Source organism: Leptodactylus fuscus, chromosome 5 (genome assembly GCF_031893055.1).
Source record: "Leptodactylus fuscus isolate aLepFus1 chromosome 5, aLepFus1.hap2, whole genome shotgun sequence".
Taxonomy (NCBI): domain Eukaryota; kingdom Metazoa; phylum Chordata; class Amphibia; order Anura; family Leptodactylidae; genus Leptodactylus; species Leptodactylus fuscus.
The window spans coordinates 187,338,436-187,354,613 of NC_134269.1; the positions used below are offsets into that span (position 1 = coordinate 187,338,436).

The 16,178-nt window shown below is 43.3% G+C and overlaps 1 protein-coding gene across 2 annotated transcripts in view; it reads left to right on the plus strand.

The window, feature by feature from the left end:
- The window catches only part of CLINT1 (clathrin interactor 1), a 61,424-nt gene that overhangs the window by 36,792 nt on the left and 8,454 nt on the right, over positions 1 to 16,178 (plus strand). For both annotated transcript variants that reach the window (XM_075274864.1, XM_075274863.1), the window contains exons 4-8: positions 3,262 to 3,370; positions 5,343 to 5,507; positions 10,221 to 10,398; positions 12,270 to 12,501; positions 15,747 to 15,822. In XM_075274864.1, the coding sequence (XP_075130965.1) occupies positions 3,262 to 3,370; positions 5,343 to 5,507; positions 10,221 to 10,398; positions 12,270 to 12,501; positions 15,747 to 15,822 (760 nt within the window). The remainder of the gene's footprint in view (positions 1 to 3,261; positions 3,371 to 5,342; positions 5,508 to 10,220; positions 10,399 to 12,269; positions 12,502 to 15,746; positions 15,823 to 16,178) is intronic.

Consider the following 16,178-nt stretch of genomic DNA (forward strand, 5'->3'; position numbering starts at 1 on the left):
AGTAATGACAGACCAGGAATGAGAGGACTTTATAATAGTTATAGGCGTCAAAAGTAGCAGGAACAGTGCCACTCTTGTCCATAGGCTGTGTCTGGTATTGCTGCCTTTCTCCATTTAAAGGGATTTTCTAGCACCAAAATATTGGTGACTTATTCTTTTAGGATAGGTCACCAATCCTAGACCGCCACAGATCAGCTGATCAAAGCACCTCTACTCCTTCACAGGCCACGTGATGTCACATCCATCAGTCCCATGGTGTTTTTGCAGCTCAGTCCCACTCACTTGAAGGACCTTGAGCTGCAGTACCAAGCATAGCCACTAAACAAGATATGGCACTGTGCTTGGTGACGCGTTCACACTAGTGTTTGTGTCTCCATCGTTCGGGTCCGCATGGGGATGTAAATGACAGAGAGCCCATCTGCTAAAAAAGCAGTTACGTGTGGACACCATAGACTGTAAGGGGGTTCACCGGGTGTCTGTTGGGTTTCCACCATTATTTATTTATTTATTTATTTATTTTTAATTACTGAAACTGCCTGAGAGAAAATTCCTTGTCTCTTATGGAGGCTGCAGTTTATGTCTGATTCTAGGGGCATCTGTACTATATGCTTAGCCTTCAGCTGGAAGGGATATTTGGAAAGAGTATTGAGAAGTATTGTCAACATTATTTGCTGATCAGATCCTGCTGCACCAATGGCGGGTTCATTTGTTCTCCCCAGTGTCCTGTTCAGCCCCCAAATGTCTGACCGTAAGATCTCTTAGTAACAACTAATATAACTCCTCACTGTGAGCACAATCCCTCTAAGTATCACCGTATTGGAGTCTAAATTATTAAAGATATGCTAGACTAGAGATACGCACAAAATACTCAGCTTTGGTGTATATAGTGTGTTCTGTTTTAATAGTAACAAAGAGATCATTTATAATACATTGCATAGACAAAAAAACAGGTTGGACTAATATAATTAGCATAACATGATTGGTGGAACAGTCGTAACAATAGTCCTGGCACATGCCTATTGGATAAGAAACGTATGGTCAGTACATGACTGGAAACAAAATGGAAGTTGTGAGCACATGTCCAATATACAAAATGGAGGTTACACAAGCTGACATCCTCCACATCATGGACATTTTGTTGCCATTTAGGGAACTTCTGTCATCTCATAACAGGGTTACCCTCTAGTACCTCCTAGTGAGAGAAAATCTCAACCGAATACCCCCAAAATAGCGGTCACTTATAAATGACTTATAACAATTATGAAATGGCCCCCGCAGTGTCCCCATGTGTGACTTAATGGCCCCTTGATGTAGTTAACCCTTTCCTTCCCAGGACAGTTCCTACACAGTACTGATGAACGTGCTCATTAGGACATAAAAAGCTGCAGTATTCTTGTGCAAGTTGTCGGTTTGTGGAAAAAAATTGCAAGTTTTTCACTTCTGCACCACCTTCACTGTTTCCACAAAAAAAAGGGTCGGGGGGGGGGGGGGGGCTTTTGTTTATCATAAATCACTTCCACTAGATTTAACATCATTTATGCTACATCACTCTTGTAAATAATTTGGGAAATGTCCAAGTGCAGAGACCGGCAGAGGGTTCATGTCATTATGAGTGTGAGGAATGCCAGTCTTCTTAAAACCAGGCCGTATTTCCATGGCTATGTATGGACCTCCATCGTGGGGGGTAGGATGGCGGCTTGCATGCAGTTCCGTGTGTATTGGCCAAGACTCGTACCACGTATCTCTGTTCTAAGTTACAATAGAAGCTGAAAGTCACAGTGGGTCTACACCGACCGTGTAATAGGCTCACTTTTCCCTAATAAGCTGACTTTTACCTCATGAATACTTGGTTGCTGCTTATCTTCTCTATATTTCTGGTTCCAAGTGAATTGTTCAGTTCTGTTTGTAATTTAAAGGTTCACTTTGCAAAATGTCCGCCTCTGGTGCGTGTGGGTGGCTGACGCACTTCACTGCTTCATTAAAATTCATCCAGCCTAATACTTCCTCAGATATCAGAGTTTTTAGTCAAGTCATATTTAGTCACCTCAGTGATGGATGTGGTTACACCTAGGCCTCTAGCAATGGAGGTCTTAAAGGGGTTTTGTGCAATTGAAGAAGCATGCCTGCTTTCTTAAAGAAAAACTATTGTCTGCAGGTTGTGGTTGGTATTGCAGCGTAGCCTCACTTCAATAGAGCTGAGCTGCAGTACCAGGTACAACCCATGGACAGGTGTGGCACTATTTTGGGGAAGAAAGGCAGCAATTTTTCTAGTCATGGACAACCACTTTAAAGGGCTGGTCTGTCTCATTTTTATTGATAGCCTATCAGGGCAGGTCATTTATGAGAGAATTTTAAAAGACCCTTGAAAGAGTGACACCTTCAGGCTGAAAAGAGCTACTGCAATGGATAACACTAACTGGTGTGTACAGGGCTACACTAATCTTGATTTATAGATTGGCCTTCTAGTGGTGAGAACGGGCAGCAGTGGAGCCTCTACAAAACAGATCGCATGTGGTGTATGCAATATAAACTACTGTTACATGTAACTTTTGGGGTCCATTCACATGGAGGAAACTGGCGCTTTATTTGGTACTGAATTTTCAGCACTGAAAAAAAAAAAAAAATGCCTCCCATTGACTTCAATGGGTTGTGCTAACTTTTTTTCCCCACCAGCGGAATTTTCCACTAGCTGAAAATTCTGCTAGTGGAAAAATAAGCTTGCGGCACCCATTGAAGTCAATGGGAGGCTTTATTTTTAGCGCTGACAATTTAGCGCCAAATCAAGCGTCATTTTCCTCCGTGTGACTGGACCCTGAACTTTGAACAGCTCTATCTATACTGATCAACCAAGACCATCCCTGTCAAAACCTGGTGGGTGGGGGTGAAAGTCCCCTGTTCTCCTGATCAGTTGGGATCTGAGCAGTCATTGATCTGTAGCTTTCTTTCATGCGAAAACCCCTTTTAAGTCCTGGAGTATCCCTTTAAGTGAATGTTACAACATGTGTGATTTTTAAAGGATGTAACATATTTTCTGGTGCTATATCTATTTAAAACTACAATAAATAAACTATACCACAAGAATGATACACAAGGTGTGGGTGTGTATAAGCTGACTTTTCATAGATCTCTTATGTAACCACCTTCTCTTCCTGGCAGGCAAAGTGTTACAGATCACCAATACATCACCATTGTGCCAGCTTCCCTTCAACAGTGAGAATAGACTAATTTCCACCTCTCTCTTCTCTCTCTCCCTCCCTCCAGTCCTTGCTGCTGCTGGCGTACCTCATACGGAACGGATCGGAGCGGGTCGTCACAAGCGCCAGGGAGCACATTTATGACTTGCGATCCTTAGAAAATTACCACTTTGTAGGTGAGTATTAGCAAGAAGAAGACGAGAGGAAAAAAAAAAGAAAAACCTTGGGAAGGGAGCAAATTAAAGCGGTTGTCGGACTTGTCACTCACCCGAACGTCTTCACAGGCTGCAGAGGCCTAATTGGGCCCGAGCGGCTGCAGGCTGTGTGAAGAACACATTCCAAGACACGGGGCCCTAGAGTATTAATTAGCGCCGAGAAGAACTTTTGCCGAGAGGAGAAACCTAATAACAACACAAGCAGCACAACACGAGCGGCCCGGGTTTATATTAAAATATGCACCAGAGGCTGGTCCCCTGTGGCGGCAGGAAGAAAAGGGAGCGCTTTAATTATACACCGGGAAAAAGGTCGGCCCTCCAACACATGAACGCGGCTGTTTGAAGCTGGGTTTATTCCAGCTCACTATCCCTCTAGCCTGCGCCAAGTAATATTTACAGTGCAAAGGAAAGCCGGGGTGTGTTTTGAATGCATTAAAAAAAAATAAAAAAGTGGGGAGGGGGACTAGTGGTGGAGGAGGCGGCAGACAGTGTATTATTCGACTCCACAGAAGTGGTGGGCTCTTTCACAGTCAGGTTATCTGCAATTAGGAGAAGCTGAAGCGCGCCGCGCCGTGTATTGTCTGCCCTGTAAAACGTGTTAATTTGCTTGAAATTGGCTCTTTGTGCGTGCCCGCGCCCAGGCTTTAATGGGGACCCAAGTGAAGTTGTAGTAATGAGGAGGAGGCATGGCAAGTTGTGAAGTATTACATTCATATGGATTCAGGTTTTTTTTGGTCCCCCCCCCCCCCCATCCTTGCAGCGGGTTTAACTCTTTTGAAGCAAATTAACTCTTTAAAGCTTTGCATATTGATGACTTCTCCTTAGGGTAGGTCCTCAATTTGTGGCCAGTGGGAGTCAGACACCGTAGTCCAACACTGATTTGCTGTTTAAATAAGCTTCAGTGCCGCAGCCTCTTTCCAGTACCTATGACGTCTTGGCCATCAGTCACATGGTAAACAGACAGCTTGGTTCCATTCAAGGGAATAGGGCTGAGCTGCAATACCAGGCATAACCACTATATAATATATGGCACTGTGTTTGGTGTTCAGTAAAGAGGCTGATGTTTGGAACCCCCTCCAGTCATGTATTGGTGACCTGTGCTAAGGACAGAAGCCCCCTGTAACAAGAGTTTGTCATATAGAGGAGTTCTCTTCAGTTCTGATAATTCAGTGCTGCACTGCAGAATATTATAAAATTGTGATGAAAAGTAGAAAACATTTATTTTTCTAGATTCTGCACATTTGCCAGGTGTTGTGATTTTTCGACAATGCCTTTTTGTTTAAACTCACTTCCTCCTTCCCGGGGTTACATTATGTCCCAATCTCAAGTTTCTGGACTTCTTCCCACACTTTGGGTCATGTTATTAGAACCGCCCCCTCTATCTTGTTTGCTGGAATTTACCTGTATTATGGAAGCTGGCTTTTACTAGTACAGAAATCTATTCTGCCTGCCCCCCAATACATACCTGTGAACACAGCGAGAAAGGAAGAGGTGGAACAACTCACGAGACCCAGGGTCAGAGCCAGCCTAGAAACCTGATGTTCATCCATAATAGAACTTGGGAAGAAGTACCCTCATGTAGTTCTGTGGAGTGCTGAGCATACTGGTGGGGTGCCTCATGGGGTGTCCTCCTCCTTCTGGGGAGCACCACAATGTTCTGGTGGACCACAAGCATTGCGCAGATGCTCTGGTTTTGCTACAGATTTGTGGTACGGATTCTGAACTGCAGATCTGCACTGATCTGCAGATTTAGCATTTGTGCATGTCCGCTGTCACTCCAATCTCTTACCACACGACTGCCAAAGACATACACAACTGCTGCACTGGACCATCATAATGTGTGGGGGTTCAAGCAAATGGACACTCATCCCCCCCAAGCTTGTGGATAGAGAAAATACAGAACAATGTGTCACTTCTATTATTAATTTTCCAGATGAAAATGGCAAAGACCAAGGTATCAATATCCGACAGAAGGTGAAAGAAATGGTGGAGTTTGTCCAGGATGACGACCGCCTCCGAGAGGAGAGGAAGAAAGCCAAGAAGAACAAGGACAAATATGTTGGAGTGTCATCAGAAAGTGCCGGGGGGTTCAGATACAGTGAGTACCGTGTGTGTGCTGCACAAATGGCAATGGGCCATGGGAATCACAGTGATTATAGCTTGGCAATGTGTGGGCATACTGCAGTGAAGGCGCGCCATCTATACCCTTTGGATCCATCCACATTCAGTCTGTGCCTGCAGATTCTGTTCTCCGGCTTTAAAGAGATGGATGTTGGTTTACCATAAAAGTGCTATGTACCCCATGACACATGAGGAGGATGCATGTCCTGAACCGCAGACCATGTAATACGTGTCATGCCTATCGTGCTGGGACACTGCTATTATACACAGTGGCAGGGATCTCTACTGCTCAACCTTATGTGGTGCCTGTTATTCAGGGCTAGAGATGAGGGGGAGCGCTCTCAGAATCCCTTTTACACAATTGGTGTCTGTGTAATTCATTAGCAGATTAGCCAGGGTAATTTAAAGGGGTTTTCTAGGGCTAACATTGATGACCCCTATGACATGTACAGTGCCGCGCTTCAGTGTAGAGGCCATAGCACTCATCTGAACACTTTAGACTTTTCAACCAGCTGATCTGTGGGAGTCCTGAGTGTCGGACCCTTACCATTCACAAATGATGACCTACGGTTATCTATCTTTATTGCCTGTTTAATCATTTCCCCTGTGCCAATGTACTGGCATGTAGATACAAATAAAGATTGCAATCTAAGGTAATGGGCGCAAGTTAAATTGTAATATATATATATATATATATATATATATATATATATATATATATATATATATATTAACACAAGTGCCCTAAACTACCCTGTTAATAAATCTGCCCAATAATGGAAGCCACAAGTACAAATATTTACAGCTCTCGTTGAATTATTTTTCACCATTGCAAATTGTGGCCCGGCTACTGCCCCCATGTATTCTGTATAGTGTTATAAGTCAAGACATTGAGCGTAATAAAGCGGCGGCTGCTGTTCCAGGGTGGTCCGGCTAATGAGGGGGATTACTACAAAAGGCCTGAGGGAAACATCTAGGATGGAAAGGTGGCAATATGCCCCAAGATCTACATAGCCACAAGCCGTGTTTAATGATGTGAAGCAAATAGCCAGTCCAATATAAGCGGATCAGATTTCAGTGGTTTTATTTTCACTGTCTTAAAAGGAAACACTAGATTTCTTTTTAATCAGCCATTACCTCCTGGGGAGACGCTGGCTGCATATTATTCATTTTTAGGGTGACTGACCGAGAAGTCCCGATTTATCCCCCCTACTTATCCCTCCTTTAGTATCTCCAATTGTGGCCATAGTTCTACATATACTGAAATCTTCTGGTGAGTGTAAGAGCTATTTCCCATAATAAAGATAAGGATCACGGTCAGTCTTACATATCAGGGTTGCCTCAGAAACTTGGCCTCATTTATCAAAATTGCCCGGAGCAACCAATCAGAATTCAGTCTTCATTTTGTAGTCTACTTTTCAGAAATGGAAGCTGCGCTCTGATTGGTTGTAATAGGCAACAGTGTCAGCTTTATTATTAGACAGCTTTGACCGTGTACTGGGGGCCGCCAGAGTGAAAGCCACTTCATTTAGGTGCTCTCAACTAAAAGTGAGATGTCGCAAATTCCTTCCCGGCCCTCTTAAGTAGGACTGCATGATACAATAAGGCGGATCTACTAGAAAAGTGATGCGGGTGTCCTGCAGTCTTTGATAGCCAACATTTGCCCCTACAGTGTGCTACTTTGTTATTTTATGCAGGCTGCTCGCCACTTTTTAAGAAAGTTGGCAGGGAGTGGTGGGCGGGTACCTCAAAATCTATGCCAGCCTGAGTGGTGTAGATTTCAATTTGTGCTTCACAGGCCCCCTCTGCTTTTTTTTTTTTTTCTACCTGTTCCCACTTGACTTGCGGGAAATGGCCACTCAGCCAATCATTAACCACAAAGGTGACCTGTGTCATCCGGTGATTGGCTCAGAGGTAATTCCTGTATGGTGTGGGGACCAGAAAGTAGAGAGCAGAAGGGACCTAGGAAGCAGCGGATCAGTGTGTAATCCGGTTTTGAAGATTGATTGGCCTATCCATAGACTTCTATGGGGAGCTTCACTTACTGCTACTGTTTGTACAGTAACTGAGGGGAGATACCATCAGATACCTTTAGAAACTGGATATACGTGTACATAAGCAAGGGCCTGTAAGCCGAATATTCGCCATACCCCATGTAGTGGCAGGTCTCTGGATGTTTCACTAATTACCAGACCCGCTTTCCCTCAGGCAGCTATAAACCTTCAGGACACGAGGTTTTCTTGCCCAATACTCACAGGCACAGACTCTGACTTGACCTCGAATGTGTGAATAGAGTAGTCACCCCATATGAAGCATTTGTGTATGTAAGCCTTCCTTGCAGTATGCCCCTCGAGCTTCTGCTATTTAGCTCTGCTGTTTCCATACTCTCCTGCTGTCTGTGCAGCACAGGCACGGGTCCCTGCATCTGTTCCTCACTTTTCTTTCTTCCCCAGCAAGAATCCCTCCAAGATGGTGATTGTTTTCAGACCACAAGTCCATCCTATGACGTGGTGGTCTCCATGACTGATGATTTACCCTATTGATATCAATTCCTTATATAATATGTTTTCTGTAATTGCTCTTGCTCAAGGGGAATCTGAATCTCTCCTACTTCTGTTGAAGTAAATGTCCACCTTTTATTACCATTTTATGTAAATTGATATTCTAAATTTTATTATATTTTCATAACTGCTGGAGCTGTGCTTCTGATAAAGGGCCACAAATTCATAAAAATCATTAGTTGCATGCATTCACCACTAGAGGGAGCTTGGAATCTTTTTGCGTACTGTTTTATTGATAGATAGATAGATAGATAGAGTAAACAATAAGCTCCCTCTAGTGGTGGCTTCAGATAACGAGTGGTATAATTTTACTCTATGCAGAGGATTTGGAACTCAAAATTTTGTTTTTGTCAGAAAATCAAAGCTCCAAACCCACTAGATAAATATCATGAATTGAACAGAGAAATTTGGATTTATTTATATTGCAAAATTGGTGCTCAAGGTGGCCATTCACTTTAAAAAAAAAAAAAAATATCTCCAGTTAATTCTGAAAAGTGGCTCCATGCACACGACTGAGCGTGCCAACCAATGCTCCCCCACGAGGGCATCCAATGGTCTGTTCCATTCCGATGAAAACAGAGCAGTTCCTATTTTGCTCAGTGTCCTCAGAAAAGAACGCATTGGAAGCCCCCATAGAGGTGAGGACATCACAAAATGCACTCGGATGACACTGCAAGTGCATTCCATTGCAACCTCTGCCCACACAGCTGCACGGTCAGTTGTGTGCATGGGACCTAATGGGTTTTCTGGCCCTAAATGCATTTTTCACACTGATGACCTATACATAGGATCCAACACCGAGATCTGCACGGGTCAGCTGATCCAGCTATTGTGGACTGGCCTGGAAGCCGCTCTGTTGTTCCCTGACACCACTGTACAGCATGTTTCAGTATGCCTAAAGCTTCCGGTGTTCAGAGGCAGCCAGATCAACAGACGTGTACAGGGTCCGGGTGTCAGACCCCAACAGATCAGATACTGGCGACTTATCCTGTGGACAGGTCATCAGTATGAAAACTACACTTGGGGCTGGAGAACCCCTTTTAAGTGTGTACTTAAGGCGATTCTCGAGGACCAGAAAAACATGGCGCTTTCATTCAGAAACACAGCACAAATCCACAGGCTGTATGTTAATGCAGCCATCTTTTTCATATCAGTGGAGCTGAGCTACAGTACCAGATACAACCTGTAGGCAGAGGTGGTACTGCTTCATGGAAAGTGCCTGTTTTTTGTTTTTTTCCCTAATCCTTGGGAGCCCCTATAATAATGTGTTGTTTGGACAGATAGCTATATAGAGCAGCCAGTCATAGAACTATTATCACTTAGAAGTCTAGGTGGTTGAAATATAATATAACACACTGGTCTGCGCTGGTTTTAGGCTGAGACGCCAATGTTGTGGAAACAGCTTCTTTTGTTGCAGATTTTGCTGTGTGTTTTTGAGGCAAACTTGCTCAACCCACTCCTGACTTTGGCTCAAAAAACAGCAACAAAATCTGCAACAAGAAAAGCTGCGTTTCTGCAACGTGGGGCCTCAGCCTTATGATTCGTTCACACTTGCACTCGGTGTCCGGGGTGTGCATTGTGCTGGGTTTCCAACTTCAGCCCCGGCGAAACTGGACAGGGGGCAGAAACCCGGCGGTCAGCTTTAAAACCCATTCACTTGAATGTGTTTGTAAAGGTGACCATCGGTGTCTACCTGCGGGGAAAGTTTTGTTGTTTTTTTTTTGTTTTTTATTTGTTTTGTTTTTTGTTTTTGGTTTTTTAGCCGGACACAAAGTCCTGCTTGTCCGGCTAAAAAAATAAATGGTTTCCCTGCGGACATCTTCACAAACCCATACAAAGAAACCCAGCAGAATGCCCACACCAGACACTGAGTGCAAGTGTGAACGAACCCTCAGGTGGATTTGTGTCTGTTGCATCCAATTGGATTGGTCACTTAACTGGTTTCCTTGTCTGTCCTGCTCTTATATAGAGAATGATATATATCCATAGATATGGAGGCCTTGCAATAGCCACTACCTGCACACTGGCATTGATAGATGTCCCCTATATGTGCGATCTGGTTCCCCCCCTTAACATTCATGGTTGAGGGTTGTTGGGGCTTTAACCTGTCTGTGCTGCATATCCTACAGGTGACCGATATGACACAGAGCCTAGGTCTAAATGGGACGAAGAATGGGATAAAAGTAAGACTGGCTTCCCCTTCAGCGATAAGTTAGGGGAGATAAGCGATAAGATTGGCAGCACTATAGACGACACCATCAACAAGTTCAGAAGGAAAGACAGAGAAGATTCTCCTGAAAGGGGCAGGTGAGTGATCTGCGGGCCTATACTAACCTAGTAGTGGATTGATACGTGAGTGTCATTGATGGGGGCAGGGGAATTGTTTGGCTATAGGAAACATTCACTTTTGAGGTGTTATGTGCCAGACCTGGATGGGACAGGAATCTGCAACCTTCAACACTCCAGCTACATGTCCCAGTGTATACTTGTGTGTATGTGTATTTACACACACACACACACTTACACAGTTGTTCTCAGAACTTCCACACACGTGACCTGGAGTATGATGGGGGTTGTGGAGTGACAAGGATTGCTGATCCCTGACGTAGGTATATAATATGTATGTGATCTATTTGCTTTACATTTTGTTTCCCAGCTGCTTCCCTCCATCTATTACATAATTTCAGGGTGTTCCATGCAAGTCAAGATTTATTATATAATGCTCGTGGAAGGGCCAGGATCTCACTATGGAGACTGAGCTCATAAAAGGCAATGCTCCCTGGTAAAAGTATGCTAATGAACTCTCCTCCAGGTGGAAGAAAGCTGTCCTCTAGTGCCATCTATAGGTAGCAATCCAGTCCATTTAATGTCCAACCTATTGTAGTCATCAAACATGAGAGAGGATATCCGCTGAGCCAGAGACACCATCTGTAGAATGGAAAGTTCTGCACATTTATCCATGTTCTCTACCTATTGTCAGGGACGGTCAGCATTCCTCCCTATATCTAGAGGCTGAGAACGTGTCCACATCCTGTGTGTGGATGTCCCAGTGTATCTCAGGACATTATATGGCAGATTTGATGCAGCATGAAGCTTGCCGAAGTCCATGCGTGTGCTCCAGAGAGAAGCTCATGGAACTGTATCGCAGTCTCAGAAATTTCTGTTACAAACCTGCCCTGTGTGAATGCTCTCATATCAGTTGGACACAGTCACTACAGGTTTTCCTCCTTAGAATGCTTTGTGACTTTGACAAATGTCGAGAACGGCCCTGAATTGTACCATAGCAATGGTTTGCCATGCTTACCACTTTGTAAAACTGCAGGTGGAGTAAGGTGGGAAACTAGGCAAGTCGGGAACTATGATTGGTGTACACTGCCCTTCTGGCTCACAGGACCTCTTGAAGTGAGTAAGAATTATTTAGAGGTTGGAGCCCCTTAATTCTGGCACATCTAGTGCCAATGGGGGAATGGAATAAGACTGGCGTAGGGCTTAATTCACCCACTGTATGGAAAAGTTTACACAACGCTGGTAAATCGTATATTGACCTGCTCATCGTTCTATCCTGGAAATCAGGCACGGACTGGCCTACAGGTGAATCGGTGGCCCCCAGCTCACTTTAGACTGACTTCTTAGGTATAGTCAGGCCAACCAGTATCCTTCCTCCCTGGGCCCCATCTTCTCAGTCACATTGCAAGAGCCCCAATCATCTTGCAGCAGCTTACTGTTGTCAGAGGCCTATTGCGGAGTGGGCACATATCCTTGGCTCATAGATCTTAAGATCTCTGGCCCCAGTTCAAGGCAAAAGCCAGGCCACAGACTAGCTCAGGACAGAAATAATCAGAGGCAAGGCTAGGCAGCAATTGCTACTGAAAAATACATTTATGTTGGTGAGATTTTAGGAAGGTGTGAACAAGTGTCAGGTAATATTTGCATGTAGCTGTGTAGTGGGGCCCCGGAATACATTTTTACTTGTGGGCCCTAAGCACTTCAGTCTGACATAGCTGGAAACAGACACCAGATTGTCAGAAGTCCTGCCCCAATCAGTCAGATGACGGAATACATGGCTACAAAGGTAGAAGGAAGACTGGAAGTAGAGCTTATATTAAGCGTAGTGATGTGATGGTGGGTGGGCGGAAACACAACCTAGTGTTTATTCAGCTGACTGATTCACCCTACAGTGACAGCGAAGAAGAGCGTAAAAACAACCGGGTAAAAGGAGAATTCAAAGATGAGGAGGAGACGGTCACCACCAAGCACATCCACATCACTCAAGCCACTGAGACCACCACAACCCGCTCCAAACGTACAGGGAACCCATCCAAGATTGACCTTGGCGCAGCTGCACACTACACCGGAGATAAAGCAAGTCCAGAGCTCACCTCATCTACCAATCATCCAGCTGCAAATAAGGTCTGGACCCTCTCTGCCTGTTTTCTGACATTTTTCATTGTATCTATATTTATTTTTTTGGATGGGGAAACCCCAGCTATGACATTTAGGCTTTAATAGAGATATATCCCATATATTTTTTTAATTATAACCAGATAGTTAATTATATGACCTTTTTTCTAAAATGTTTTTACTTTGATTGTAGGTTTTTGTTTTGACTGGTTTTTATTCTATTTTCTGTACAGTTTATGGGAGTGTCCATCTTGTTTAAGCTGCAAATAGAATTTAGAGCTATGCTTTACAGCAGCCACATAGACCCTAGACCAGTGGTTCTTAGCCTTGTTTGAGGTACCGAACCCACCAGTTTCATACGCACATTCACTGAACCCTTCTTTAGGGATAAATCAAATATGATTTTTTTCCAAATTCAAGACAAAGGTATATGTTTTTTTTTTTTACTGGTACACAAAATGAACCGTGCATAGGGCCTAGGGTTCGATCGCAACCCCGGTTAAGAACCACTGCTGTAGACAAAATAGTCTGGAAATATTCATTGCGGTCTATAGGAGAGTTATATAGACATACCGTGTGACCTGTGCAATGGGGATTCTGCTGTGAAAGAAATGTTAAGCTGTGACCTATTGTGGATGGTCCCTTTATCTTTATACAGATGATAGAAAGACCATAAGGGTCCTGCTTACTTCACCCACAGGAGATGATTGACAGCCTTTATTGTATCAGTATGTAGAGAGAAGGCTGTCAATCCACGTGTGTTGGCGGGGTAATTGGGAATCTCACTGTCTCCTAGCAGTCCTGTCAGGATTTACTCTGCTTTATCTTGCTCTAAACCTTATATATCACAGAGCTCAGCTTCTCTCCTTCTATCATATAACCCTATATAATCACAGAGCTCAGCTTCTCTCCTCCATCATATAACCCTATATATCACAGAGCTCAGCTTCTCTCCTCTTTCATATAACCCTATATATCACAGAGCTCAGCTTCTCTCCTCTTTCATATAACCCTATATATCACAGAGCTCAGCTTCTCTCCTCTTTCATGTAACCCTATATATCACAGAGCTCAGCTTCTCTCCTCTATCATATAACCCTATATATCACAGAGCTCAGCTTCTCTCCTCTATCATATAACCCTATATATCACAGAGCTCAGCTTCTCTCCCTCTATCATATAACCCTATATATCACAGAGCTCAGCTTCTCTCCCTCTATCATATAACCCTATATATCACAGAGCTTAGCTTCTCTCCTTCTATCATATAACCCTATATAATCACAGAGCTCAGCTTCTCTCCTCCATCATGTAACCCTATATATCACAGAGCTCAGCTTCTCTCCTCTTTCATATAACCCTATATATCACAGAGCTCAGCTTCTCTCCTCTTTCATATAACCTTATATATCACAGAGCTCAGCTTCTCTCCTTCTATCATAAAACCTATATATCACAGAGCTCAGCTTCTCTCCTCTATCATATAACCCTATATATCACGGAGCTTAGCTCCTCTCCCTCTATCTTATATACCTATATATCACAGAGCTCAGCTTCTCTCCTTCTATCATATAACCCTATATATCACAGAGCTCAGCTTCTCTCCTCTACCATATAACCCTATATATCACAGAGCTCAGCTTCTCTCCTCTACCATATAACCCTATATATCACAGAGCTCAGCTTCTCTCCTCTACCATATAACCCTATATATCACAGAGCTCAGCTTCTCTCCTCTACCATATAACCCTATATATCACAGAGCTCAGCTTCTCTCCTCTATCATATAACCCTATATATCACAGAGCTCAGCTTCTCTCCTCTATCATATAACCCTATATATCACAGAGCTCAGCTTGTCTCCTTCTATCATATAATCCTATGTATCACAGAGCTCAGCTTCTCTCCTCTATCATATAACCCTATATATCACGGAGCTTAGCTCCTCTCCCTCTATCTTATATACCTATATATCACAGAGCTCAGCTTCTCTCCTTCTATCATATAAATAGAGCTCAGCTTCTCTCCTCTATAATATAACCCTATATATCACAGAGCTCAGCTTCTCTCCTTCTATCATATAACCCTATATATCACAGAGCTCAGCTTCTCTCCTTCTATCATATAACCCTATATATCACAGAGCTCAGCTTCTCTCATATATCATATAACCCTATATATCACAGAGCTCAGCTTCTCTCCTCTGTCATATAACCCATATATATCACAGAGCTCAGCTTCTCTCCTCTATCATATATCCCTATATATCACAGAGCATAGCTTCTCTCTTCTATTATATAACCCTATATATCACAGAGTTCAGCTTTTCTATCCTCTACCATATAACCCTATTTATCACAGAGCTCAGCTTGTCTCCTTCTATCATATAACCCTATATATCACAGAGCTCAGCTTCTCTCCTTCTATCATATAACCCTATATATCACAGAGCTCAGCTTCTCTCCTTCTATCATATAACCCTATATATCACAGAGCTCAGCTTCTCTCCTCTATCATATAACCCTATGTATCACAGAGCTCAGCTTCTCTCCTTCTATCATATAACCCTATATATCACAGAGCTCAGCTTCTCTCCTCTATCATATAACCCTATTTATCACAGAGCTCAGCTTGTCTCCTTCTATCATATAACCCTATATATCACAGAGCTCAGCTTCTCTCCTTCTATCATATAACCCTATATATCACAGAGCTCAGCTTCTCTCCTTCTATCATATAACCCTATATATCACAGAGCTCAGCTTCTCTCCTCTATCATATAACCCTATGTATCACAGAGCTCAGCTTCTCTCCTTCTATCATATAACCCTATATATCACAGCGCTCGGCTTCTCTCCTTCTATCATATAACCCTATATATCACAGAGCTCAGCTTCTCTCCTTCTATCATATAACCCTATATATCACAGAGCTCAGCCTCTCTCCTCTATCATATAACCCTATATATCACAGAGCTCAGCTTCTCTCCCTCTATCATATAACCCTATATATCACAGCGCTTAGCTTCTCTCCCTCTATCATATAACCCTATATATCACAGCGCTTAGCTTCTCTCCCTCTATCATATAACCCTATATATCTCAGTTCCTCTGCCACATCCTGCTCTTCTGTTCTCAGATCTGGCAGGTTGGTTTCCAGTGTATCAGGAGCCTTGTGGTTATGTTAGGTTATTATTGTGTTATACTGTATTATCATGTTCTGTTTTGGGTTTTTCATTGTTCTTTCTGTTTCAGGCTACTCCTGGGGAGATCGGTAAGAAGTCATCTAATGACCTAGTGGATCTATTGTTTGAATCAGAAGGAAAATCAGGTAAAATACATGTGGAATACGCTGTGGTTGAATCCATAAAGAAAATAGATAAAACCATGTAACGTAGACTATATATGATGTAAACTTTGAGATTGGCCTCCCACCTCTCCCCCAACATCTGATGATGAAGGAAAGTGGGACTGACCATGTTGGATTTCACCATGTCCTCTCCTTTGTTCTGCAGGGAGATAAGCCACTGCCACAATGGCCTGGCACAGATTCTTGTCCTGTCGTCAAACATGCATGTTGAAAATCTGTCGTCTCATCACCATTAGAACAAGTTTCATGCAGTTTTCTTACATGATCTGATTTCTCTCCATTTCTTTTTGTTCTTGTGCTTCCAGCGATGATTAAGA